We start from the raw sequence: 26,480 nt of genomic DNA on the forward strand, positions 1-26,480 counted from the left end.
ATTACGGCGCACGTTAAAGATCCTCAGGTGGTCGAAATTAATCCGGAGCCCTCCACTACGGCGCGCCTCATCGCCTGCGTTGCGTCAGCGCGTTAAACACTACAATCATTCACTATAACTTGACAAGCACAACTCTCGATATAAACAACGCAATCACTTGCGAATAATTTCACTTGTATGTTGTCACCGATATCCTTAGCAATATACAACACGATTAAAAACAGTAAGAAACAGCAGCGGCCCCAATACAGAACCTGGAGGGACGGCTGTCAAGAAACGCAAGCTATCTGAGCCGGCACCTCACGTTCAACCAATCGCGTACGGTTTTCAAGGTAAGGCTTTGATTTGATTTGATTGTAGGTTTTAACGTGCCGACGCAACGCAGGTGATGAGGCGCGCCGTAGTGGAGGGCTCCGGATTAATTTTGACCACCTGGGGATCTTTAACATGCGCCGAAATCTCGTACACACGGGCGTTTTTGCTTTTCGCCTCTATCAGAAAAGCGGCCGCCGCGGCCGGGAATCGAACCCGTGCCCTCGTGCTCAGCAGCACAACGCCTTAGCCACTGAGCCACCGCGGCGGGTCAAGGTAAGACTTTCATCATTGAACAATTTTGTCAAGTAAGCCAACCAATCCCTCTGCCTCAGATTGCCCGATTATTTGTGTTTTGCTTCACGGAAAAAAAAAAGAAAAACTACACCCTGCTCATGCCTTAGTGCCGGCTGCGCTTGGTGTTTCGTGCATGATAATCGTCGGTTCCTTATTGATTTGATTGATTATGAGGTTTAAAGCGCCGACGCTACAAAAGCGATGAGGCGCGCCGTAGTGGAGGGCTCTGGATTAACTTTGACCACCTAAAGATCTTTAACGTGCGCCGAAATATCGAACACACGGGCGTTTCCGCTTTTCGCCTCCATCAAAAAAGCGGCCGCCACGGCCGGGAATTGAACCCGCATCCCTGGGCTAAGCTACACAAGTCGGTTTATCAAGGTGGCAAGATAACAGATGGGCAAAAACAATAGATAAAATATACTAAGGCTCGCGCTGTCACGAGTGGCGACACGTACCACAAAACAAAAAAAACATGATGAAAAAGTCGCTGGCTGACGCTGTGAAGATGATTCAATGATGACTGCGACTGCATGACAGCTCTCTAAAAAGGAGTTCCAGCCAAGTTTCTTTTTTTTTTTTTTTTAGATATGGGTACATGTGACTCCGCTTGATGGTGACCAATTCGCAAACACAGACCTGTCAGCCGGGTGAGTACCGAGCGAGCTACACCGAGATTGCCCGTCAACGCTGCAAAAAAGTGGTCGCACACGGAGAAGCTGTTGAAAAATCGTCGGCAACCTCTTAGCACCATGCACCATGAACGAGGCAGCAATTTTCGCCTGCGCTTCTCGCGAGCACAGCTGCACTTCACGCCTCGCTTCCTTCTAAGCGTACGTGCGACGGCACGGCGGAACCGAGCGTCCTGCGCGCGTCCCGTCGTCGCCGACGCACGCGGCCGGTAGCGGCGCGGCCGGCGGCGTCCGCCAGCGCGCCTATCGATCACCGGCGCGCGCGGCTTTCTTCCGCCGGCGGCTGCGCCCGGGGTCCGTGGGCGCAAGATGGCGGCCGAAGAGAACGCCGCCACCAAGGTGGACCACCCGGCCGAGACTGTCGAGTCGCTGACGCGCGAGATCGAGCAGCTCAAGGCCCGGCTCGAGGAGGAGCGCAAGAAGATCAACGACGTCAGCGGTGAGCCCGCCTCCCTTCACCCTCTTAGATATTCCAGTACGCACGGACGTGCGGTCGGCCCGTTATGCGCTGGAAACGGAGAAACCGCGGCCCCGTCGTTCGTGCACGCCGCTCTCAGATTCCCCAGACGTTCCCGCTTCTAGGACGGCGCGGACGAGCTTGTGTCTTGACAGCTACGGCACACTTCTGTTGGGGTACCGAACACCTGTTCGTTACGCGCAGGCGACAGGTCAAGGAAGCGAAAGTGACCGCTTCTTTGCACACCGTTACTTCTTCGTGTTATTTTGGAGCAAATGCCATGAGATTGACTGGCGCGGTGTGAGCATGGAACGGAAAAGGAACAAATGAAAACATGAATAAAGTGAAAGTTGTCCTTCATGAATAAGCCAAAAGCTACGTTTTTATACATTTCGTAACATATACATGCTGGTACAGGGTGCGTTGTGATTGTTCGCACACGAGTATTTTTGCAGATATCACCCCATATGATCCTTTGATCGATATTCAGCTTTCGCTCCCGACCGTACTGACACGGATATGAAAACTTTAATCACGTGTTTATTTATTCATTTACACTAAAGGCCCTTACGGGCGTTACATAGGGGTCGCAATGAAAAAATAACACATTGCAACATTAAAAACAGCAACACCCAAAAAAATGCGAATACAAATACATTCATGTCGAAATGCATAGTTTCAAAAAAAGGGTACACAAAAGGCGCACGACAGTTATCCAATCCCTAAAATGCGAGGGTTAAAAAATGACTCAGGCTCAAAATTACACAAACATCGAACATTGAACCAATCTAAGAGGTTCAAAAATGACACAAACACTGAAAAATGATTTTTACATTGAGGAATAACCGTAACTCTTTGATAAATGAGTCGTGATTACTGAGGGTGACGATGTTACCTGGGAGCTGATTCCAGTGACGAATAGCAAGTAACAGTGGCGAAAAGAAAAATAGGTTGGTACGCGCGAATATTGGTTGAACTTTGAATGCATGATCTAAACGGAAAAAAACGCGACCAGCGGGTCTTATGTGCGAGGCAGCGAAAGAAGACTGGCTGTGGTATAGCCTATGAAAAACCGATAAAAGACTATAAAGCCGGCGTTGTTGTAGAGGTGGTAAGTTCAGGGATTGTTTCATTTCTGTTATACTTGATGTTCGTGAGTAGTTCCTGAGAATGAATCGGGCAGCTTTATTTTGCAGTGCCTCAAGTTTATTTGCGAGATACGACTGATGGGGGTTCCAGATTAGCGCTGCATATTCAATCTTTGATCGAACAAGTGTTTGGTAGGCCAGAAGCTTTGTGGATGTGTTAGCTGAATGCAGATTGCGCCTAATGAATCCGAGTGATTTAGAAGCTTTGCTGGTTATTGCATCGATATGGTGATTCCAGGTTAGATCAGACGTTATGTGGACCCCCAAGTATTTTACCATGGTTACGGTTTGTACAGGCATACTATTGAGAAAATAGTGACGGGGCTCAGACGCGCTAGTTTTGGTAAATGTTATGGCGTTTGTTTTGGGCACATTTACTTCCATCTGCCAATCCCTACACCATTTCGTCAGTTGATTAAGGTCTGCTTGCAAGGATAAGAAATCTTGGGGGTTTTTAATTTGCTTATAAATGACGCAGTCATCCGCAAATAATCGGATAGTAGAATAGATATTAGTGTTAATGTCATTGATATATATTAAAAATAAGATAGGACCCAAGACTGAGCCCTGTGGAACACCGGAAGTTACTTGAGCTAAAGAGGAGGAATGATCATTAATGGTTACTGACTGAAACCGATGGGTTAGGAAGTTCTTAATCCACCTGTTAATCTTAGGGTTGATATTAAGATCAGAAAGTTTTTCCATTAGACGGATGTGAGGGACTTTGTCGAAGGCCTTGGCGAAATCTATGAATATAGCATCTATTTGTGAGGACGAATGTACTGCATTGTGGAGATCAGTCATTAATTCGAATAATTGAGTTTCGCAAGAACGGCCTCTCAAAAAACCATGTTGATTAGAAAAAAAGAAGCCCTGTTTTGTTAGGTAGCTCATTACGGCAGATGATATTATGTGTTCTAGAAGTTTGCAAACTATGCTGGTTAAGGAAATCGGTCTGTAGTTAAGAGGCACAGATGGGTCGCCTGACTTGAAGATGGGGATAACACGGGCAATTCTCCAAGCAAACGGTACGCATCCTGTGTCTATCGATTGCTGAAATAAAGCAGCTAAGATCGGGGATATGACCACTTTAGTCATTTTTAGTAGTTTGGTGCATATTTCATCGGGGCCTGGTGCAGAGTTGGTCGGGAGTCTATCAATGGCTGCAGCAATACCCTCCTGAGTGATAAGCAAGTCATCCATTGCTGAATCTAATGACTGTAAAGTAAGAGTGGCTGGTAATGGGCTTTCATTTGTAAACACAGAACAAAAAACAGAATTGAATTCCTCTGCAGCCTCTGATGAGGAAAGGTCTGTACCATTTTTAGACAATGATATGGACGATGATGATGAGTACTTTGGATTTATCACATTCCAAAATTTTCTCGTGTTGGTCTGCAGTAGGTTTGTTATATCGTTGTTGAAAAATTTTTCCTTGGCTGCCTCGATTTCTGCTTTGCATAGTTTAGAGTGTTCTTTGTAGCGCTTCCAGTCATCGGCTGAATCAGATCGTCTGGCCTTGGAATAAAGTCGCTTTTTCTTATTGATGCAGCGTTTAACGCCGGTCGTAAACCACGCGCTTTGCGTCGATGACGTGATACTGATTCTTGGAACGTATTTTTCTTTTAGTTCCAGAAGCTTATCGCGAACAATTTTCCAGTTTTCATTTACATTTCTGAGAGCAAAGGAAGTGAAGAACTGCGCGGAAAATGATAACAATTCGGTTTCTATCATGGCGCGGTTCGCGCGGCTGTAATCAAAAATTGTTTTCGTTTTATTCTCGGTTTTGGAGCTTTCTAATGTTGCCTCACAATGCACTACGTTGTGATCGCTGATGTTATCTAAAACATGTACGAGCATATTGCTTGGTTCTGTGGTCAGCACAAGATCTAAAATTCTGTCGACACGTGTAGGCAATCTGACAATTTGACTCAAACTAAAGGCAGACAACACATCGAGAAATTCTTGACATTCATGCCTTTTTGTGCTGCCATGTGGTATGCCTGACCGCCAATCAATCCCTGGGTAATTGAAGTCTCCAGCAAGAATTATTGGGTACTTTGGGTACTTGTTTTGTATAAAGCACAGCGATTCGTTTAAGTGCCCAATAAATTCGAGGGAAGAATCTGGCGGACGGGGGCAGACCCCGACAGCACAACGCACAGAGGCAGATACGCGTACTATCACCCATAGGATCTCTATACATGAAATTGTATCGACTAAATGGGCTTGCAAATTCTTTTTAAAGGCCACAATAACACCACCACCGCGAGACACTGTTCTATCTTTCCTAAATACAGAAAAGTGTTTAGCCAATGACAACTCGCAATCACTAACATCAGAGGAAAGCCACGTTTCAGTTCCAAGCACAATATCCGCCGAACATGATTCGGTGAACGAGCATAGGAGGTCCTGTTTATTAAATAGGCTGCGAAAATTTGCCAGGAGGATTGACAGCTTTGAGGACGAACGATTTTTCAGTCACTTTTCTTTAGCAGCCGTGGCGCTTGACTCTTCGAAAAGTGTCTCACCCTGTTCCGTAGCAGCGGTTCCGCGCCTCGGCAAGGGCACGACACCATTAGTTACCGGGTCGAGGTGGTAAAGTCGGCCATTCAGGAGAAGTTTATCAGAAATTACTTTGTATTTTTCACCTGGTTGCTTCGTTGCGTGGGCAAAGTCTCTGAGCTGTTTTCTGATTAATTGTATTCTTGGAGAAAAGTCTTCCTCGATCCATACACGTGGCGCCAATACGTCTTTCAGCTTCGATGTATTCTTTAGGATGTTATGTTTGTCTTTAAAGTTGAGAAATTTTACAACTACAGGGCGGACAGTTCCTTCTTTCCATTCACCTATTCTGTGTGCCCGCTCGATCTCACCGACGTCTATGTCTAAGTTTTCGCTAACAAACTTGGTAATTGTTTCCTCAGTCTCTTCCCACGTTTCCGGGCTGGTCTCAGGAAGGCCCTTAAATATGAGGTTATTGCGCCGTATGCGGTTGTCTAGGTCGTCCACAACAAGGCTCGATCGCTGAGTTTGCCTTGAATCAATGTTCCTAAGCTGATCGCATGATTGATCGCATGATTGATCGCATGCTTATTGAAATCAGTGACCTTTCATGACTTATCCGATATTCATTCATTCATTCATTCATTCATTCATTCATTCATTCATTCATTCATTCATTCATTCATTCATTCATTCATTCATTCATTCATTCATTCATTCATCTTTGTTCGGGCAAAAGACGTCCTGGGTTCACGCGCAAAACCCAGCTTAAATTTGGTTGAAGGTGGCCCTCTCCCCTGACACGCTACAGTGCTCGTGTGAAAGAAAAAAAAATACAGGGCATTAGGACCGTTAAAAAAATGTCGATATAGGGATGACACAAATGCAATGTAAAATAAACAGAACGAAACTCAACAACCACAACAGGGCACACTACTCACGAAATAACAAAATGCAAACACTAACGCCTTGCAATGATAACGCTCTACATTTGCGATTCTTTCCGGTGCTACGAAGCACACCGTATATTGCAAGTCGGCAGATGAATTTAAACCAGCCGGGGACCCTTAACGTGCGTCAAAATCTCGACACACAGAAGTTTTCGTTTTTCGTCTACATCAGAAAAACGGCAGCCGGGTGCGGCAATCGAACCCTCATCCTTGTGGTCAGAAGCTCATGGCTCAGACACCGAGCCGCTCTTGAGGGTCGCACTTGTCGGGTATTTTCACTTTCCAGGTGTTATACCTTTTAGCTGTTTAGGCCTTCTGTCCGTGCGGATCGTTAACAGGAAATTCCGCACGGCAAAGTGGAGAGGGGGAAAACGCTAAGTCCAGAAGTGGGACGGAAAGTAGAGAGGAGGCAAGAAGCCCACGAGTAGGTGTTGGGAGCGCGTACCTCAAGAAGAAAACGCTTTCTGTGGTCGGAATTGAACGTGGCTTGATTTGATTGATTGATTGTAGGGTTTAACGCGCCGACGCAACGCAGGCGATGAGGCGCGCCGTAGTGGAGGGCTCCGGATTAATTTTGACCACCTGGGGATCTTTAACGTGCGCCGAAATCTCGTACACACGGGCGTTTTTGCTTTTCGCCTCCATCGGAAAAGCGGCCGCCGCGGCCGGGAATCGAACCCGCGACCTCGTGCTCAGCAGCGCAACGCCTTAGCCACTGAGAATTGAACGTGGCTCCTTCGCGTTATGAAGCGGGCGTCTATCCTATTGCACTGTCATCGCATTCGGGGGGTACAGCGCAGTCGCTAACCGGTAACCGTTATTGCTTTTTTCGGTTAAGTTCCGGTTGGGGTTCAGCGTGCTGAAAAATTGTCGGTTCCTGTTCCGGTTCAGTTCCGGCAAAACAAAAATACCGGTTTGGTTCCGGTTTCCGGTTCGGTTCCGGTTCGAAACCCTGCTGTAATGAGTCGTGAAGCCTCATAGCACATGTTGGCTTCAGCCTAAACAACGTCCGGAGTTTCTGTTGAGCGAGAGCGAAAATTTCGCTGTATCACGATGTGCCCCTTGTTCCGGGTGTGTTGAAAATCCACTCGAGAGCTGCATGTACCGCCAGCATATATTCTTTTTTTTCTGAATGCTTCCGTATATGTTCTTCAGCGTTGATTCTGTTGCTCATGTATTGATTCATGTATTGCTCATGTTGATTCTGTTGCTCAAGAACTGTTGCTCATGTATGCCGATGACACTGCTGTCATATTCACAGCCGATACTGAGGATGAACTTCAGGATAAACTGAACACAGAGCTAGCTAAAATATCAAACTGGTTTTCAACAAACAAATTGACAATCAACACGAAGAAGACTAAATACATGATTTTTCACTCTCCGAGAAAACTTGTAAATTACAGCATAATTAAACCGATTATCAACGATAATTCACTTCAACAAACCAGTTCCTTCAAATATCTAGGTATTATCTTTGACAGCAATTTAAATTGGAAGAACCAAATTACGCATGTTTGTTCGAAGGTAGCATCCGGATGCTACGCCCTTTTACAAGCTCGGGATTGTTTTGACGCAAAAATCCTGCTTATACTTTACCATGCCTTTATCAGCAGTCACCTGACATATTGTTTAGAGTCCTGGGGTTGGACGTTCACTACGTACCTTAACCCCATCAGACGATTGCAAAAACGTGTGATTAGAATTATGAATTTCGCCAAATACAATGAACACAGTAAGCCTTTGTTTACTCAGCTTCGACTATTACCTTTTGATCACATGCGTGAGGATAAAACGGCTCGAATCACATACAGCATAGTAAGGAACAATCATCCATTTCCTGTCTCCTTATTTAATAGTCCATTACGGCACACAAGAAATTTCAGCCTTAACAATTTCAATCTTCCCCTTACTCATAATGTTTATGGTGAGCGACTTATACAGTACGTTGGTGCGAAAGTGTGGAATAAAATACCTGTTGACCTGAGGAATGACCATAACTTCTGCAAAAAACTGAAAAATCATTTTCTGTTGTTATATGCCCATGAATGTCCCCAACACTAGAAACGTACTTGTTTTTTTTTTTTTTTTTCCTTTTTGATCGCAGCACGATCACTTGCGTACAGTCGCAAAGTTCGCGGCATTTCTTCTTTTTTTTTCAAATAGTCATCACGTGTTATGTTGGTATTGGTTGTATTGGTATTGGTTGTATTGGTATTGGTTGTATGTTGGTATTGGTTGTATTGGTAGTTACTGTAATCTTACAGTATGTTTATACACTGATTGATAACAATGAGACTGCTTATAACTATGTATTTCCGAATTTGGACCCACAACTAGCCTTTGGCTAAGGGTCCAAGCACTGTTTGCAAATATTGTGTACCTATGCTTGAAATAAACCAATGATTGATTGATTGATTGATTGAAAGGCAGAATGCGTTTATGGCCGGTAGCGGTAAAAATCTGCCCAAAGTAGCTTACGCACGTACGTCACAGATGACATCCTGAGGAGGCACGAAAGGGGAAACCGAAGAGCAGACAAAGTGAAAAAAAAAACAACAACAAATATACATGCACGCACGCACACACGCACGCACGCGCTATGCCACGCACACACCTGCGTCTTGCAGTGGACACGTATTGGCTGTGGATGATGATGATCGGTGTGATTTGCTTAAATTGATTAGGAAGGAGGGGTAGATGGCCTCACCTAAAACTGGATAGAAGCGGAGAGCTCTAGATCTGCCATTTCAAAAGTGCTTGCGCTAAAACCCGGGGAATACCCGCGACAACGAAGTCGCAGCCCGGATAACTATCCGTGCAGGTGTGGGCAGTGTTCTTATGTAAGTAGCCCAGAATACCCAACCGACCCCCCCCCCCCCCCCCCTTCCCTTTCACCACTACGCTCGCATGTAGCGTGTTACTTACGCCAAGTTTTTTAGTCAGTACAGCACGTAGACAATGTGGCGCGCGCTAAGATGTAAACGGGGGGGGGCATATATAAAGGAGGCGAAAAAGGACGAGAAAAAACAACAACAGAGAAATAATAAATCAATATGGAATTTTTAAGAATTCATCGGAATGCATTGGACGAACTAAAGTACGTCCAAGTGTGCGTTGTATATTATTATAATATAGTTTTATGTTATATTATAGTTTTATTATAGTATATTATATATTTTGTATATTATAGTTTTTTTTCCGCCCATAGGAAAACAGCTGCTACTAATGGTGAGAGCAGACTCCGAATTCGCGGAAGCCTGAAGGGTACATATTTTATGACGGCAAACTATTAACATTTGAGGACGCTACCCTCCACCCCTGTTACGTTCGCGGCTGAGCACATGAAAGGCAAAGTGGGAAGCGATTTCATGGAAGGGATTCAAAGGCCGCGACCGGCGCTTGGTGCAGTCACGTCTCTGGCCGGAGCAGTGGAGCCCCTGAAGGAGCTGAACATCAAGCTGCGCCGGGTGCTCAAGGGCCACCAGGGAAAAGTGCTCTGCTCGGACTGGTCGCAGGACAAGCGCCACATCGTCAGCTCATCCCAGGTCAGGCCTCTCGGAATGGCATGGTATATGCGATCAGTGTGCAATCGGCGACGGAGGAAACGGGGAGGTGAATGCGGAAACGTTAGGAAGAAAAAAAAAGAGAGGTTTTGGTGCATTTGCTTAAAGTAGTACTGTAGTGGTCAATCCATGCCATCGTTTGGATTTCACTGAACAACATTTCAGAAGTTCTGTGCCCTGGCGAGTGCTATCATGACGGCGTTTTATTTGTTGCTAAGTATGCCAGGAAGCCAGAACACACAATTGCTTGAGTGCGGGGCCATCAATGACGGAACTATCCAGCTCCGGGCTGACCCAGAACTGTGCCCTATATGTCAAAGGCATATTAGCTTTTGTTCATTGGGGTTTCCATACAACTTCGTAGCCCAATCTGGAATAGCGAGGGGTTAAATGCAAGCTCGTTTTAGTTTCTCCCCCCCTCTCTCTCTCTCTCTCTCTCTCGCCGGTAGCACTTATTATGGCTTTTTCTAGTCGCCGTAGATTACATGTTGCAGCTTCACTCGCGCATTAAATAGGCGTAGTTTGAACGCCTCGTTTGTTAATTAGTGATATTTGAGTACTACTAACGCTTACGAACTTGGTCCAATCTTTTCAGGATGGAAAGATGATAATATGGGACGCCTTTACAACCAACAAAGTGAGTTTTTTCACTTCTTCCTTGTTCAATATTGTAGCGCGTTTTGAAGAAATCGGAATGAACAATTGCAGTGTTTCGTGAAGTGGTGTTAGATGTGGGTGGGAACTTCGCCGGAATATTGCAAACCTAAAATTAAGGGCTGTCAGACTTGAATAACTGCCGCCTGCTTTAATACAAATGATAACGACGATAAGATTGAATTAATAATGCCACTTTTGCCTGTCATTAGAATGACAAGAATGATTGAAAGGTCAGGTACCGCAAGAAATTCAGAGCCAACACAAGGCGCCGAGATGCACGCTAAGGACTCTCAAGAGGCCTGTCTTCTGTTCCTCTCGCCACTGTTCAGGAACATGCCGTTACAATGCCGACAACGTGGGTCATGGCCTGCGCTTATGCGCCTTCGGGAAATATGGTCGCCTGCGGGTGAGTACTAGATCTCCCACTCCTTGTTGCTCAATACACGTCTTGGAGGAGCTATGCACACCTGTGTACATCACGATACGCTCTACGGGTTACAAAAGCAACATGCTCCGGAAGTAGAGACAACTTTTATGCAATTTCCGCCAATGTTGTTCACCAGTAAAACACTTGTACTCTAGGATAATACAGACGAGGGTGCGAGAACAGAAGCACATGAGACCGCACGCCATAACAAATTGAGATGCTTTGAGTGAACCTATAAACTGGCGATAGCGCTGAGTAAGCCAAAGATTGTGAATTTAACATTACATTTTTTTTCCAACGCCATAACTATCTGCTAGTCTACACCCGCAGAAAAGGAGGTTCAGTGCGTGGTGTCTTACTTGAACTACTGAGTGGTCGACCCTCTCCGTCAGTAGCTTCCACAGAAATTGTTTTCTTCGATAAGAGCACTTCTGCAAAGCTCAATTCATAGCCTTCGCTGAGAGCTGATGCCACAGCAAACAACTTATAATATGGCACCCGGTCCGCGATCGTTCCTGATGCATGTGATTTGGGAAAGAAAGAGTAAGAATTGCACCCCTGAAAGCTGAACGCTGAACGGGGAAAGCTGAACACGCAGCTTTCTTGTGGGGGGATTCCTTGGTTGTCGCCTAAGTTTCGACTTTGACACGCAATTTCCATTCCGACCAAAGGAAGCGTTTTTTCTTCTACTTCACTGCCGCAATCATCATTCATCATCGTCAGAGAAAGTTGACTTTTTCGCAGTGCCTTTTCGGCGCTCACGGGCGAATCAGTGGGGCTCTTCGATTTGCGGTCTCGGACTCACCGCGGACTCCCCGAGTAGCAGTCCGGCATTCGATTTTCCTATGTATCTCTCTGTGGCCTCGGGGAATCCTCGGACTCACCGCGGACTATCCGGCGTTATACCCACCGCGGTGGCTTAGTGGCTATGGCATTGTGCTGCTGAGCACGCGGACGGGGGTTCAATTCTCGGCCGCGGCGACCGCTTTCTGATAGAGGCGAAAAGCAAAAACGCCCGTGTGTACGAGATTTCGGCGCACATTAAAGATACCCGGGTGGTGAAAATCAATCCGGAGCCCTCCACTACGGCGCGCCTCATCGCCTGCGTTGCGTCGGCGCGTTGAACCCGACAATCATCATCACGACTTCCGCGGTGAGTCCGAGAGCGTAAATCGAAGAGACCCAGTGAGACAGAAGGCTTCGATTTAGTATTAGAGTGTCAGCTTTTGAAAATTGACAAGGACGCGCAGGATTTTCGTAATTATTATATATATCCCTTTTTTATGTTACGTGGGCGCACTTTAATTTTTTGTTTCTGTTGGCCTTTTATCGGGTATGCCTATAGCACACTGCCCAGTCGCAGTACAAGCGAGTGGGTATTCTTATGCGCAGCCACTAAAAGCCTTGATCAATGCTCGCGTCCTCAGTTCCTAACGGGCCTGTGTATTCATTTTCTTCTATTTTAAGACCGAATCCTTTAAATGATCGCCTCCATCCACCGTACCCCCTAAATTAGCGAAAGCAGCCTGGGACACTCTCCTGCATTATATCGCAACCCACTATTCCTCCCCCGCTGCTTCCCACCCATACCCACAATTACACTACAGTTTCTTGTTACCATTAGTCGGGTTTGATGCATTAGCATGAGACCATCCGTTTCTTTATTTAAAAAAAGCAAAAACAGAACATAAATCGACCTTTACACGTTGGAACTTTTGGATAGGATAGATGGGTAACATTAGTGCGCAGTTCGTTCTTTTGGCTGACCTCTCCTTGGTGGGCGAGAACGCACGACTGACGAACTTTAATTCCCGTCGGCGTGGCTTGGCTTGGCTTGGCAGGGGCCTGGACAACAAGGTGACCGTGTACCCGCTCAGCTTCGAGGAAGAGGTGTCGGCCAAGAAGAAGGCCGTGGGCACCCACACAAGCTACATGTCCTGCTGCCTCTTCCCGAACTCCGACCAGCAGGTCAGCCCGAAAAGAATATTTTGCACGTTCGGCCGAGTGAGACATAGGTTTATTTGTGCGTAGCATTCTTTGCCGAGTACCCCCACCTCCACCCCCCTTCCCGCTAGTGAGGAGGACTGTGTCGTACGCCCTGCATTTGCACAGAAATGCATAACTGGCGGAGGTAACAGATGTAATCGTTCTAACAGCGAGAATGAAGATAATTGAGCAAACGGAATTTTGAAAAACCAGAAAATGCAAAAATTGAAAAAATAAAAAGACACATTCAAAGAAAACGCTTGCCTGGGGTACAAATCTCTTTGGCCTGTTACTCCCCACTGGGGCAAGGGTACGGAAAACAAATAGAGGGGAAAGGGATTACTATACAAAGCATGCCAGATGCGTGAGGAAGTTTGCTAGAGCTATCATAGAGCGCGTCAGGCATGCTACACGGCACAAGAACGACCTACCACAGTCCGCTTACACCACGAGAGATGAGCTCATAAAGGAATGAAATAGGAAAAAAATACGCAGCTTATAGGTACGTAACAAGAGCCTATAGATATGTTGCCCTGACATATACAAGCAGCGCTTTTACGGCGTAATTTCTTTTCAAAGCGTCAGCGCACGTACCCAAAGCCATTTGTTTTGACCCTGGAGAGGGCGAATGCCCGAGGGCAGCAATGCTATCTATCATCAAGGCCCTTTCGCTCGCTATTATACCTTGCGCAGACACTGAGTAAATGATCTGTCTTCTCTGAGAAATGACATAAAAGGCGCTTTTTTCCTCGTGTCTTATTATATGCAGATAATTACGGGTAGATAGACATGGTTGCTTACTACCTCGGATAATGACCTCATTACACCTGCAGTGAGGCTGGGTACGAATTAAACTTTGATATTCGCATGCGTTTGGGAGGTGAAGTACCATAGTGTTCCATGTGTGCTCTAAGCCGGACGTTACGCTAATGTTGATTCCTTTCCATGCGCCAGCCCTGTCGGCACTACTTTTGGACAGCCCTCGGGTCATTCGAAATTCCAGATCAGCTACACTTGGTATATAAGGCAGGCCGCACGGAAGGGCTGCGTGTTAGTTTAGACGACCTTGAATTCCCTAACCTACGCCGAAATCTCACACGTATGCCGTCCTCGGCCTATATCCCCTCCACCAGATCCCGAGGATGATATGTGGTCTTACTACGAATTTTGCTTACCTCTTGCAATAACAGCTTTCTTCGACAGCGGAAAAAAATATTTGAAGGGCATTTGTGTCTGGTCATCATCATCATCACCAGCCTATCTACGCCCACTGCAGGGCAAAGGCCTCCCCCATAGATCTCCAAATGCCCCGTTCGTGTGCTACCTGCGACCAATTTATCCCAGCAAACTTCTTGAGCTCATCTGCCCATCTAACTGTCTGCCGACCCCTGCAACGCTTGCCTCCTCTAGGGATCCACTCGGTTACCCTCAATGACCAACGGTTATCTTGCCTTCGCATTACATGCCCTGCCCACGTCCATTTCTTCTTATTATGTTTCTACTAAGATGTTTTTAACACGCGTTTGTTCCCTGACCTACTCCGCTCTCTTCTTGTCCCTTAATGTTACACCTATCGTCTTCCGTTCCATTGCCAGCTCAGTCGTTCTCAAAAGTTGAACCCTTTTAGTGAGCCTCCAAGCTTCTGCCCCGTAGGTGAGTACCGGTAAGATGCAGCTGTCATGCACTTTCTTCTTCAGGGACAATGGTAGGCTGCCATTCATTATCTGAGAATGTCTGCCGTATGTACTCCACTCCATTCTTATCCTTATAATTATCTCTGCCTCATGGTTGGGATCCGGGGTCACAACTTGGCCGAAGTAGATATATTCGCTTACCACTTCCACTGCCTCGCCACCTATCTCAAACCGCTGTGCTCTCCCGAGGTTATTGATCATTACTTTGGTTTTCTGCATATTAATTTTCAGGCCCACGGTTCTACTCTGTTCGTCTAGTGCGGAAAGCATGCTTTGCAATTCGTTCCCCGAGTTACTTAGCAAGGCAACGTCATCAGCAAATCTGTGGTTACTGAGGTATTCTCCATTAACCCTTACTCCCACCTGTTCCCAATCCAACGTTCTGAATACCTGTTGTAAACATGGTGTGAATAACATTGGAGAGACTGTGTCTCCTTGTCTGACGCCCTTCCTTATAGGTATTTTACTGCTCTCCCTATGGAGGGTGATGGTAGCTGTGGACCCATTGTAGATATCCTCTAGTATTCTTACACAATGCTCATCTACCCCCTGGTTCCGTAATGCCTGCATGACTGCTGAGGTTTCGACCGAGTCAAATGCTTCCTCATAATCTATGAAGGCTATATACAGGGGTTCAGTATACTTAGCGCACTTCCCTATCACCTGATTGATCGTGTGAATAGGATCCATTGTTGAATAGCCTTTACGGAACCCTGCTTGTTCTTTAGGTTGATTGAAATCTAAGGTCACAGAAATTCTTTTAGCGATTACCTTGGTAAGTACGTTGTGTTTGGTACTACAATGCAAGATCAAATGATCGCTTTTGTACATATTACTTACAGGGATGAATAAAAATAGAGGAGTGATCACGCGACCGACATCTCACGGTGCGATTTTAGGCGGTAGCTTAAAAAATATATTTTTATTAATTTTCATTTTATTTGTTTTATTTATTTTTATTTTTATTTCTTTTTATTAATGTATATTTTTATTCATTTTATTTATTTTTATTCAATTCTGTTTATTTTTGTATTTATTATTTTTATTTGGAAATGCCCACCGACAGCACAATGCCTTCTTGGGTGGTGCACTATAACAGTACAAAACAACACAGGCAAACCAAACAATGAAGTATCGGTACTAGTTGCAAAGTGCCGTGAAACACGAAATAAGTGCATAACCACACGCATGCACGCACGCGCGCACGCACGCACACACACACACACACACACGCACACACACACACACACACACACACACACACACACACACACACACACACACACACACACACACACACACACACACACACACACACACACACGAAATCATCATTTATTGTTCTATTAAGGGCCCCTCGCGGTATTAGATAGGGGGTATTACACATACATACGGATTTTACACATGCATACACACAAATTACACGTTAGATATGAACATTGCGGTTAGGTGCAACAGCACGCACAAAAAACTGGGTGCATGACAAAGTTATACATCGCAAATAAAAAGATTGCAAGCGCGAATTTCTCTATTAAAATGACATAAAATGTTGAAAATTCCCTGTTGCTGCAGAATGCGAACAGACACTTTTTTAACAAAGCGAGAAGCCAGAAATGCAGCGGCAGTAGCGGAGAACACGGCACGGACTCGCGTCTCGAACTCATGAGTTCAGCCACTTATAACTTTAGTACGAAAAAAATAATGAAACATGTTTTTCAGCAGTGTTCTCGGCCCTCTTGAGGAGTCTCGTTTCCCCCATTTTGAAAAAAATCGGGGCGGATTTTCTTATTTTTATTTTTGAAGTTATGCGTTTTTAGAAAAAGCACAGCAGTCAATCATTTTTCGCGTATATTTATATTTTTTTAGCGAAGCGATATTTTACAGACATTTTTGTAAGTATGTGGCCGACATTTCTAATCAGTGACAAGTTGGTCACTATTGCACATACGGAGATAAGAAACGTCAAAGTGAGTGACAATCTAGCCTCTGGACCGATTTCACAATTTTTTTTCGAGGATCTTTGCTCACGGCACAACGCAAAGTGTGGTTTGAACTGTTTATAATTTTAGAGCAGTGTTTCATTTTGAACATATTTTAGCCAGAACAATTACATCTGGCCATGGGCAAAGCCCCAACATTGGAAAAACTGCATCATAATGAAAACTGCGCAGAAACACACACAATAGAAGAAAAAGAAAACGTACGACCCGCCGCGGTGGCTCAGTGGCTAAAGGCGTTGTGCTGCTAGGCAAGAGGACGTGGGTTCGATTCCCGGCAGTGCCGGCCGGTTTCCTGATGGAGGCGAAAAGCAGAAACGCTCGTGTGTACGAGTTATCGGCGCACGTTAAAGATCCCCAGGTGGTCAAAATTAATCCGGAGCTCTCCACTATGGCGCGCCTCATCGCCTGCGTTGTGTCGGCTCGTTAAACCCTACAATCAATCAGAAAACGTACGACACATCATATATCGCGTGTACATCCCTTTGAAGCTGGGTGCAATCTGCATATGATACCACAGCACGATAAAGTTTAATGTCGTCTGCAAAGTGCAGGAATTACGAATTACAATTAACTGTATATCATTCACAAATAAGTTAAACGCAATGTCGCAAGAGTATAGTTTTTAAAACCCTTCGTAGTCACATCGTAGCCGCAGCCTCTAGTCGCTCTATGTAGTCGCGTCACATGGTTTTCCATCTTCATGGTGTCTTTTCGCACAGCACTCACGCTTTTTCCCTTTTTAGATAGTGTTGCTAGGTTTCGGCTTCCGGGGCTAATTAATTCTGTTTACACGGTTTTCTACAAATGTACACTCGCCCGCGAACATTCCAGAAATGAGTTGGGTACCACTTAAGGCAATTCTTGCTCAAGTAAAAGACGAGCTAAACTCTGTGGCCACTGGTGTTGGTGGTGCCTCTCTCGTAGTGGAACGCCCCCTGCTCCTCGCAGATCCTGACGGGCAGCGGGGACAGCACGTGCGCGTTGTGGGACGTGGAGTGTTCGCAACTGCTCCAGAGCTTCCATGGCCACTCCGCCGACGTCATGGCGCTCGACCTGTCGCCTACAGAGATGGGAAACACCTTCGTCTCCGCAGTGCGTGCACTCCGCTCCGCCTTCGCATGCCGGGATACGTCGGGATATATTGTATAACCACTATAGGACATATGCTCTTATAGCACGTAATTGTGACTATTTTTGGGGGGTTTTAGGGTATAGACGTACTCTTGAGTGGAGCAGTGAACTAACGTGTGGAACGTGTCCTCTCCGCGTGCCACCCCGGCGCCAGGGCTGTGACAGGCAAGCGCTCGTGTGGGACATGCGGTCCGGCCAGTGCGTGCAGTCCTTCCAGGGCCACGAATCGGACATCAACACCGTCAAGTTCTACCCGAGCGGAGATGCCATCGCCACCGGCTCGGATGACGCCACCGTGAGTACCTATACGACTGCGTACCTCTCCCCTTAGCATCTTCCCCCTCCCCACCCCTCCCTCACCGCCGAGGCTGCCCACATGTGGCGCCTTCTTCAGACTCACTCGTTTCCTCACCGCACTCTATTAATGCATACGCACCCTCACCTCTTTTCCTCTCCCAACTGCCCCTTGTGTGACGCACCGGACACGCTCTATCACTCGCTCTGCGAATGTCCGCGCGATCCTTTCCCACCTCTACCCTCCCCCACCCTCTGGGAACAGGCTCTGGGGTGCTCGGACCGCGACCTCCAAGAACTGGTCACCGGTCGTGCCCTCGACGTCGCGGCGGCCCTATGGGCCACCGCCACTCCCCCACCCTAAAACCAGAGTTTCTATAAAGTGGATTCTCTCTCTCTCTCTCTCCTATACAGGCGTGAGCCACGTTTCGTAAGCGTGAGCGTAGACGTTTATTTGAGCGTGAGTCTGAAATCTGTATAAATATGTAGCTATCTCTGAACGGAAATTTCCTTGGTCTTCCGGAATCACTTGTGCAATGTAAGAAAACCGAAAGCCCAAGAGGCTAGCTTGTTGCGTGCAATGTAAAGCGCATCGTCAACGCCACGTGTACTCCTCACGCCAGTGGCCAGTCTTGTACGCGCATTAAACGGGAAGCTCTTCTATCTCTGGCGCCGTAGGCCTAAGCTGAGGACTTCGCCTGGCGGAGCATGCGTAGCCTTCGTTATCCAGCCTGTTCCCTGTCTCTCCGCTTGACATTGAGCTCAAAAGAGTACACTCGCATTTTCGCATTACTGCGTGCGTGCACCCTACTTACCGATTTGTTTTCGTTTTTTTTTTTTCACTGTTCCCTCGCAGTGTCGTCTCTACGACCTACGCGCCGACAGGGAGGTGGCCGTCTACTCCAAACAGAGCATCATCTTCGGCGTCAACTCAGTGGACTTCTCAGTGAGCGGTACGGTGGCCCTTCACACATCTCTTAACTTCACAGAACAAAAGAGAGAGAGAGAGAGAGAGAGAGAGAGAGAGAGAGAGAGAGAGAGAGAGAGAGAGAGAGAGAGAGAGAGAGAGAGAGAGAGAGAGAGAGAGAGAGAGAGAGAGAGAGAGAGAGAGAGAGAGAGAGGATTAGGACACCGCATTTTCCCGAATATAACCCGTTACTGCACGTGACGCACGCTACTAATTGCTACCTGAGGGAAAGAATATCCGTTTGAAGAATACGGGCGCTGGGATAGCTCGTCCTGGGGACACAACTCTCCCTCGTGGACAGGGCTACGCTAGTCGCCGCCAGGCTGGAGCCTGCGGGCACCCCGACCCCTTAACCTAATGCAACTAATAAAGTTTTCTCTTGTTCTCCGTTGACGAGTAACTTTTTCTCTCGTTCGCACTGTTGTTAACTCCTCGCTGCTGTTAGCGACTCTAACTTGTGCACAACGCACCGCCTCCCCTCAACCTACATAACGTTGTCCTAAGGATGGCAGTGCTCCTTTGTTTTCACGCACCCTTGTTGGCCGTAATGTTCTCATGAACATATTGTTTAAACAAACTGGTAGACGAAGGAAAGATGTACGAAAGGCGTTTCCACAGAAGGCGCGTGTTGATGTGCTGCTTTGTCCGGCGATGATGACCGGTGCAATGGCCCCGTGCGCAGGTCGCCTACTCTTCGGCGGCTACAACGACTACACGGTGAACGTGTGGGACACGCTCAAGTGCGTGCGCCTCAGCATCTTGTACGGCCACGAGAACCGCGTGACCTGCCTCAAGGTGTCGCCCGACGGCACTGCGCTCTCCACGGGAAGCTGGGACTTCACGCTCAGGGTAACCGACTCACGCTCTCGCCCCTAGCCTCCCCTGTCCTGCATGGCACGCGTCGTCGTTAATGTGACCATTGAAAAAAGCAAGATATACAACCTTACAGGATTTGATAGTTGGATTCTCTCCTAAACCAATGACGCCAGCTTTAAAGGAGCCATGAAGAGAAAATACAAGTTGGGTTTATTAGAAAGACTGCTTTGTCCCGATAACAATGATACCAATATCATCGTAATCTTCGTAAAAATAACGGAGATATTAACGAAAACCTGTGAAGCCGTGGCGACCCCCTAGCCAATTTCCCGCAACTTTTCTATGACGTCACGGAACCTTGTTTGTGCAATTGGCGCCCCCCTAACTGACCTGTCGCGACGACACATGACTGGACGTCTGTAATGGGGCCTCTAGTTCCATTTTACCGCATCACTTGAATGCTAACGTGCAGTTAACAGACTGAAAATTATGTTTTATTGCTGGCCCGTATGACGTCATTCTCGCTCATAACACGTCACTGTGGCGCAAAATTTGAAAGTTATTAAATACTTCTTGCTTTTTTTTCGTTAAAAAACATCTTTTGTGGCTGCAATGGAGCTGAGTGAGATACTGTATCCTAGTTCTTTCAAATTAAACGAAGTTGTATTTTCTCTTCATGGCTCCTTTAACGCAGACTTCCAACAATTCATATTGGGCATCCTCGATTCACAAGCCCTGGATAGCCCGCGGACAGCCTTCGGGCCGTAAGTCCCTTAGGAAGACGCTGGAAAATCGAACGCCGGATCGCCATCCGGGCAGTCCGTTGGCATTCCAGGACAATGTGCGTCCGGAAGAGGGGAAAGTGGGGGGGACTGCCCCCCTTGAAATTTCGAACTTTTTTTAGTTTGACCATGCTGCTAAAAGCTCTTCCCCTCTCCCCTCCCCTCCTTGCAATAAATTTGGGCATACGCCCATTTCCAGGACTGATAATTGAGGAACCCTATGATGCAGTGCGGATTCACAAACCATTTTCTCGGTGAGCTCTTAATGACGCAACGCGATTTTGAAAAAAAGCTGCTGACAAAAAAAAAGCTCTGTGATTATCGTGGTGCCTCTAATTCTGTTTTGTCGTACTACATAAATGTTAGCATAGAGTTAACACACTGATTACTTCGTTTTAGTATTGTACCTATTGCGTCACTGTCAGTGTTGTGCAGCGCGATATTTATATGTTCTTTTATAACTCACCTTTTTACTAGCTTCCTACTGCTAGTTTTACTAGCTTTTGGAAAACGTGCAAAGGTGGTGCTGCATAACGTTCTGTCCTGCTTTTAAGGTGGTGCTGCTTAACGTTCTGCGCCCGTCCTGTCCCTTACTTATTGTCTTGTCCTTTATGCGCACAACCCTTTAAATGATTCACCAAGTAGCCCAACAGCACGCTTTTCTGGGTACGTCAAGGCTGTCTCTTATATACTAAAATATGCACGTTTTACGCGTTTGAATATCGGCTTCTTGCGAGCCCTGCCTGTAATGGAGTAATGGACACGAACTTATAAGGGCGGTAAATTTAAGGGAAAAGGGGAACGTTTAATCCAAGTTTCCGTGATTTCCCACTGGGGGCTAACAATTAATGGTGTTGTCTCGCTGTTTTCTTGCTACCCAGGTATGGGCCTGAGAAGTTAGGATGCCACAAGACGAGAAGATCCTCACTCAAGTACAAGCCGCGCTTAGCTGCATACTTAGGGCCATCTTACGCAGCCCTCGTTGGGACTGACGCGTTCCCCTATACTGCCTGCCGTGTGCAGCAACGAAGAACATGCCCAGCTCCTCCGAATAGCCCGCGCGGCTTCCGTTTCGTGCTTAGTGCGCGACAGAAAATAGATAGCGTGCACTGCCACAGAAACGTAAAGTTTCGGAACGGCGGAGGCCGGCGGAAACAAATGGACCTTAGGCTTGTTCACACTGGTGACGCAGAACGCGTTTGAGATGTGCCGGATGACGTCCCTGCTGACGCGACGTAACCTCCGGCAGCACTGCGTCTCCAACGCAAACGCTCCACAATCGCAATCCGCGTCCGCAAGCGTGATCGAAACCGCAAGCGTCACCCTAGCAGTTCATCTCCGCAGGTTACAGGGAGGACTAGCGACTTGTTTTTGTTTTATCGGTGATGGCAACCGAGCTAGCTGCATTTGCAAACGAAGCCGTGCATGTGCAACCGCATGTTCACAGCACACGGCACGTTTTTGGGCAGATGCTTCTTCCCAGCTGCGTTCTGTTCCGCACTGAGAGAGTGTGCGACGGTTGCTACCGCTATATCGTTCGTGTTTCCGGGTTGCATTCGGTATTCTGCCCTTTTCCCTAGCACAGCACAGCACAGCTAAAAATTTCCCCGCATTTCCCCGAGGGGAAGAATGTGAAAGTGCGAATGCAGGAGTTGAATTTGCGCGGTTCGGCAATGTTCGCGAAAGAGAGATCACACACACACACACAACTACAAAGAAAGAAAGATGCATTTATTCACAGACACCTATTTGTGTTGTCGTTGTACTTGATTGCTAGAGCGGATCTCAGCTTTGAAATTTCGTGTCAGTACTCCTTTAAGCGGGTGCATTAGCCCTTCTCACGCCCGATTCCTGGCCAATCCCCCACGTGGGTATGTGCCATGCACAGACACCTATTTGTGTTGTCGTTGTACTTGATTGCTAGAGCGGATCTCAGCTTTGAAATTTCGTGTCAGTACTCCTTTAAGCGGGTGCATTAGCCCTTCTCACGCCCGATTCTTGGCCAATCGCCCTAAGTGGGTATGTGCTAAAGAAGTTAGGAACTCTTCTTGGCCAATCGCCCTAAGTGGGTATGCGGTGCGGACGGACGGACGGCGGTGGACGCGTGATTCAGATTACTTGGCCAATCGCGCTAAGTGGGTATGTGCTAAAGGAATTAGGAACTCTTCTTGGCCAATCGCCCTAAGTGGGTATGTGGTGCGGACGGACGGACGGCGGTGGACGCGTGATTCAGATTACTTGGCCAATCGCCCTAAGTGGGTATGTGTTAAAGAAATTAGGAACTCTTCTTGGCCAATCGCCCTAAGTGGGTATGTGGTGCGGACGGACGGACGGCGGTGGACGCGTGATTCAGGGTCGCTTAAGAAGTGCATTCGCACTTAAAACGCGCGAACTGCCAGCAGCTCATTGCCGCGCATGCTTCCGGTAGCCAACTCAAAGAACTCTAGCCGTTTGAACTGCAAAAAAAAAAAAAGGATAACAAAAAGGGAATCTGAAAACCCATTATACCCTTGCATGTCAGCACGAAGGTTGTTGAGTACAGAACACCGGCGGTTCCAAGGCACCCCGACCCAGTAATGTGATCAAGACAGCTGTTATAACGATACGCTGGTCTCTCGGTTCTTGGTTGTACCTGTAAGACCTGACAGAAACGCTCCATCAAAGCACACCCGTGGCTACCAATAGCCTTATGAGAAAGACGGAGGTGCGAAGGAAATGCACAGTTTGTTCTCTTATAGGCGAAAGGTGTTCGCTGAGAGCGTATGGCTTTGAGCGCACCTCGTCGAGCGCGGGGCGCCTGCCCTCCTAGTCCTCTTCCCCTCCCTACAGGCACCCTTGTAGATGCACTCACCGGGGTTCGACAGAAGTATTACTGATGTTGTGTGATAGAGATCCAAGAGCTGGGGCAGTTCTGGTTTACGTAGAAAACGGCAGCACCGACTCGGCAACAGCGAGCACACCGACAGGTTGCACCGCTGTCCAACCCATATGTTTTGTTTAGAGTAAGAGCATTTAACAGCACCTAACTCGGAACTATCGTTGTTTTGTCCGCGCCTTAGGAGTAGGCAGTTTATAAAAAAAGGCGAAGCAGAATTTCAAGAGTCTGATAGCGATAAACAAATCAATCTTCTCCTTCCTCGAGGGAATCGCTGTGGACTGTAATCATTAGACCACCAGTGACGAAAAGAAGGGCGTCAACAGATATTTGACAATACATTTGTAGTGTATGCAGTCTGGCCAGGCGATACACACCAAGTAATAGATTCGGAAGTATTTATAGTGTCCATGACTCAAAATTTTCTTTCAAAAACCATATAAATCGAGAGTGTAATAAGAAGCGAAAAGTGTAAGTGATGCTCCTAGGTGATGAACATTCTGCTATCATCTTGCCACTTTCGCGAGTGCGCATTGAAGACATGCGAGCGCGCGCGGGGGCAGCCGCAACTCACGATGATGCCTAAATAAGCGACTGCCATTGGTCGAGGGAAGATCAGGGGTGACCGTGAGGGTTGGATCCCCACCACGTTGATATTCGCCACGTCGTCACTCGGACAGCTACTTAGCTACGGTGCGATGAGCTGCGGGCGTGATAAGCAGGTTGCTTGCGTGTTGGCTTGAGCCTGCTCGCCCCAGTCTTAGACGCTTCGGAGCTCATCCGCTTTCTCTCGTCTCACCGTGCACGATGTTTAGAGCAGTCAGACAGTGGTCTCGGATCTACTGCCGCTGTTTTCTTCCCGGTCACGTGCCCGACAGTGGGTCCACTGGAATGAACGTCTGTAAATAGAACGAGTAGGAATTGCAAATGGTTGCGTGAAAACGCCACGAGGAAAAGTTGGAAATAAACCTTAGCGCCTGTACATCACAACGTGTCCTTCCTGGTGGAACGGGTTCAGCCACGACACTCACAAAGCTGGCATGCTCAATCGTCGACGTTTGCAGAGTAGCATGCCGGCGACAACGTGCCCGCAGACCTCTCTGCTTTCCTCTAATAAAGGCCTTCTCTCTCTCCCGTTAATAATGTGGGAAAAGAGCGATTCCGCTCGACATGAGCGACGAACGAGTAGAGTATGCAACGGCACGCCACTGGTCCTCTTCTGGGAGAATCAGCATCCCAAGCCCCGTACTGGAAAGCGATGCCGTGGTCTCATACCTGCCGTGCCTCACGTGTGGGCAGGAGCGAATAAAGGAGGGGCATGCGTCTGATTGTCTATGACTACTAGGAACATTGCCAAGGGCCCACATGTATTGACGGCAATGTCATCTATGTAATAATAGGTGAATTGAAAGCAAAAATTATATTATATTAAGGCGCTTGATGTGCCTTCGCTTACCATCATCACCATCATCGGTTTGTGAAACTCATTGTGTAACGTTGGCTTTCCTGCAGTGGGTTTTGGGACGGCATCAAATGCCATCAGTGAGGCATAATATACCTGTCCTCATCCTTTGGCCCACTATTAATTAACTTGTTTAAACCCCGTTATTAGTCAAAGTAGTTCGCGTAATTCAGCTGAAAATTTAGCTGCTTCCATACGCACTAATGCCAGGCTATGGAGATAAGCTTTGCGGCTGGTTCGATGATAAATGCAGCTTGAGCAACTTATTCAAAATTATGCTGATATTAGTTTCAGGTTATACTTGTTCACTTTATTTCAATCCACATCGGTTAGCATCTTTACCGGGGGCAGTGTGCATTCACTTTTTGGAGTGGAAATTAACTTTTTTAGTGCTATACTTGGCAACTTGCATATGTACTAACCATTTATACTATCGAGTGCGCATACTGGGTGCACTGGCAAACGCTGACTAGAATTTTGAGCGGCAGTTCGTGTGAATTTTTAGGTCTAGGACTTTATTCCATAGTACCCATCCCTGTAGCACAACGCATTGGGGTCTTAAGCGTGAAAATTCAGGAGAACGGCCCCAACACCGATATATTTCGGACACTAAAAAAAATTGTCTAAACCACTTCCCTCATTTCCTGGGCAGCCAACTGACCGGCCCAGCGTAATGCAGGAGGGCATCTTCGAAAGATGGTGTACATGGTTACAACAGCGCAAGGGAAGACAGAACTGAAGAGAGAGAGAGAAAAAAAAACTAACAGGGCACTGATTTAAGCGATGTTTGTGTTTTTTTTCCCTCACAAGTGTGTTAGTGTTTTCTCTTTTCTAAGACTTTGCCTTCCTTGTCGCTGTTGTTACCAGGAGAGCAACCTAATCAGGATGGTCTAGGCATCAGTCCTGAATCGGAAACCTAGTCGGCCCCTTCCTCAACCTAATGGCAAGGTGAGCGAGTGCAATAAAATCAAGTCTTTGGTAACGGGAGCTTATAAACAGGCAGTCAGCATACCATTTGCCCCCTCCAACGAGCTCTTTGAAACACTAGTGTCGCACAACAGGCGCGGCGAGCTGGTAGAAGAGGACGGCATATATCGCAGCTTGAGAGGCCTACCAAGGAGCACGACTGCATGACACTTCCTCCAAACCTTACATGTCAACTAGGAAGGAGGACTCGGAAGGAAACACGACATTCCACCCAATTGCAAGGGACGTATACACATCCCTCCATTACCAAAAATTATGCATCCTGAACACAATACGAAACGCAGTCAGGCTAGAGCACCAGAAATACACAAAAGGTTCGCACACTTCGATGATACTATTTACGTGGACGCCGCAGGCAACACACTAAACTATTTTACACCCTTCTTGGCCAAAAAGGGTGTAAAAAAATTGGTGCCACTTGCACTACCGGTCAAGGTTGGAGAAACAACAGAGCTGGAGGCCCCTCTACCTTCGT

The 26,480-nt window shown here is 47.0% G+C and overlaps 1 protein-coding gene across 1 annotated transcript; it reads left to right on the plus strand.

Moving 5' to 3' along the window:
* Positions 1-1,550: 1,550 nt before the first annotated feature.
* Positions 1,551-24,881, plus strand: Gbeta5 (guanine nucleotide-binding protein subunit beta-5). Its single transcript, XM_077700470.1, has 10 exons — positions 1,551-1,740; positions 9,773-9,909; positions 10,523-10,564; positions 10,914-10,990; positions 12,853-12,979; positions 17,640-17,783; positions 17,977-18,117; positions 18,973-19,069; positions 19,766-19,932; positions 21,563-24,881. The coding sequence occupies exons 1-10, from the start codon at positions 1,611-1,613 to the stop codon at positions 21,572-21,574; spliced, it is 1,074 nt and encodes a 357-aa protein (XP_077556596.1). The 5' UTR covers positions 1,551-1,610; the 3' UTR covers positions 21,575-24,881.
* Positions 24,882-26,480: the final 1,599 nt, after the last annotated feature.

Source organism: Haemaphysalis longicornis, unplaced genomic scaffold, assembly GCF_048455015.1.
Source record: "Haemaphysalis longicornis isolate Haplotype H1 unplaced genomic scaffold, Haemaphysalis longicornis Haplotype H1 scaffold_2, whole genome shotgun sequence".
Lineage (NCBI taxonomy): Eukaryota > Metazoa > Arthropoda > Arachnida > Ixodida > Ixodidae > Haemaphysalis > Haemaphysalis longicornis.

What these genes read in the sequence shown, in the direction of transcription:
- Gbeta5 (XM_077700470.1), top strand. Translation starts at nt 1,611, where the DNA reads ATGGCGGCCGAAGAGAACGCCGCCACCAAGGTGGACCACCCGGCCGAG. An exon ending in GAAGATCAACGACGTCAGCG is followed by an intron (nt 1,741 to 9,772) that starts GTGAGCCCGCCT and finishes CGCTTGGTGCAG; the next exon opens with TCACGTCTCTGGCCGGAGCA. An exon ending in ACATCGTCAGCTCATCCCAG is followed by an intron (nt 9,910 to 10,522) that starts GTCAGGCCTCTC and finishes CAATCTTTTCAG; the next exon opens with GATGGAAAGATGATAATATG.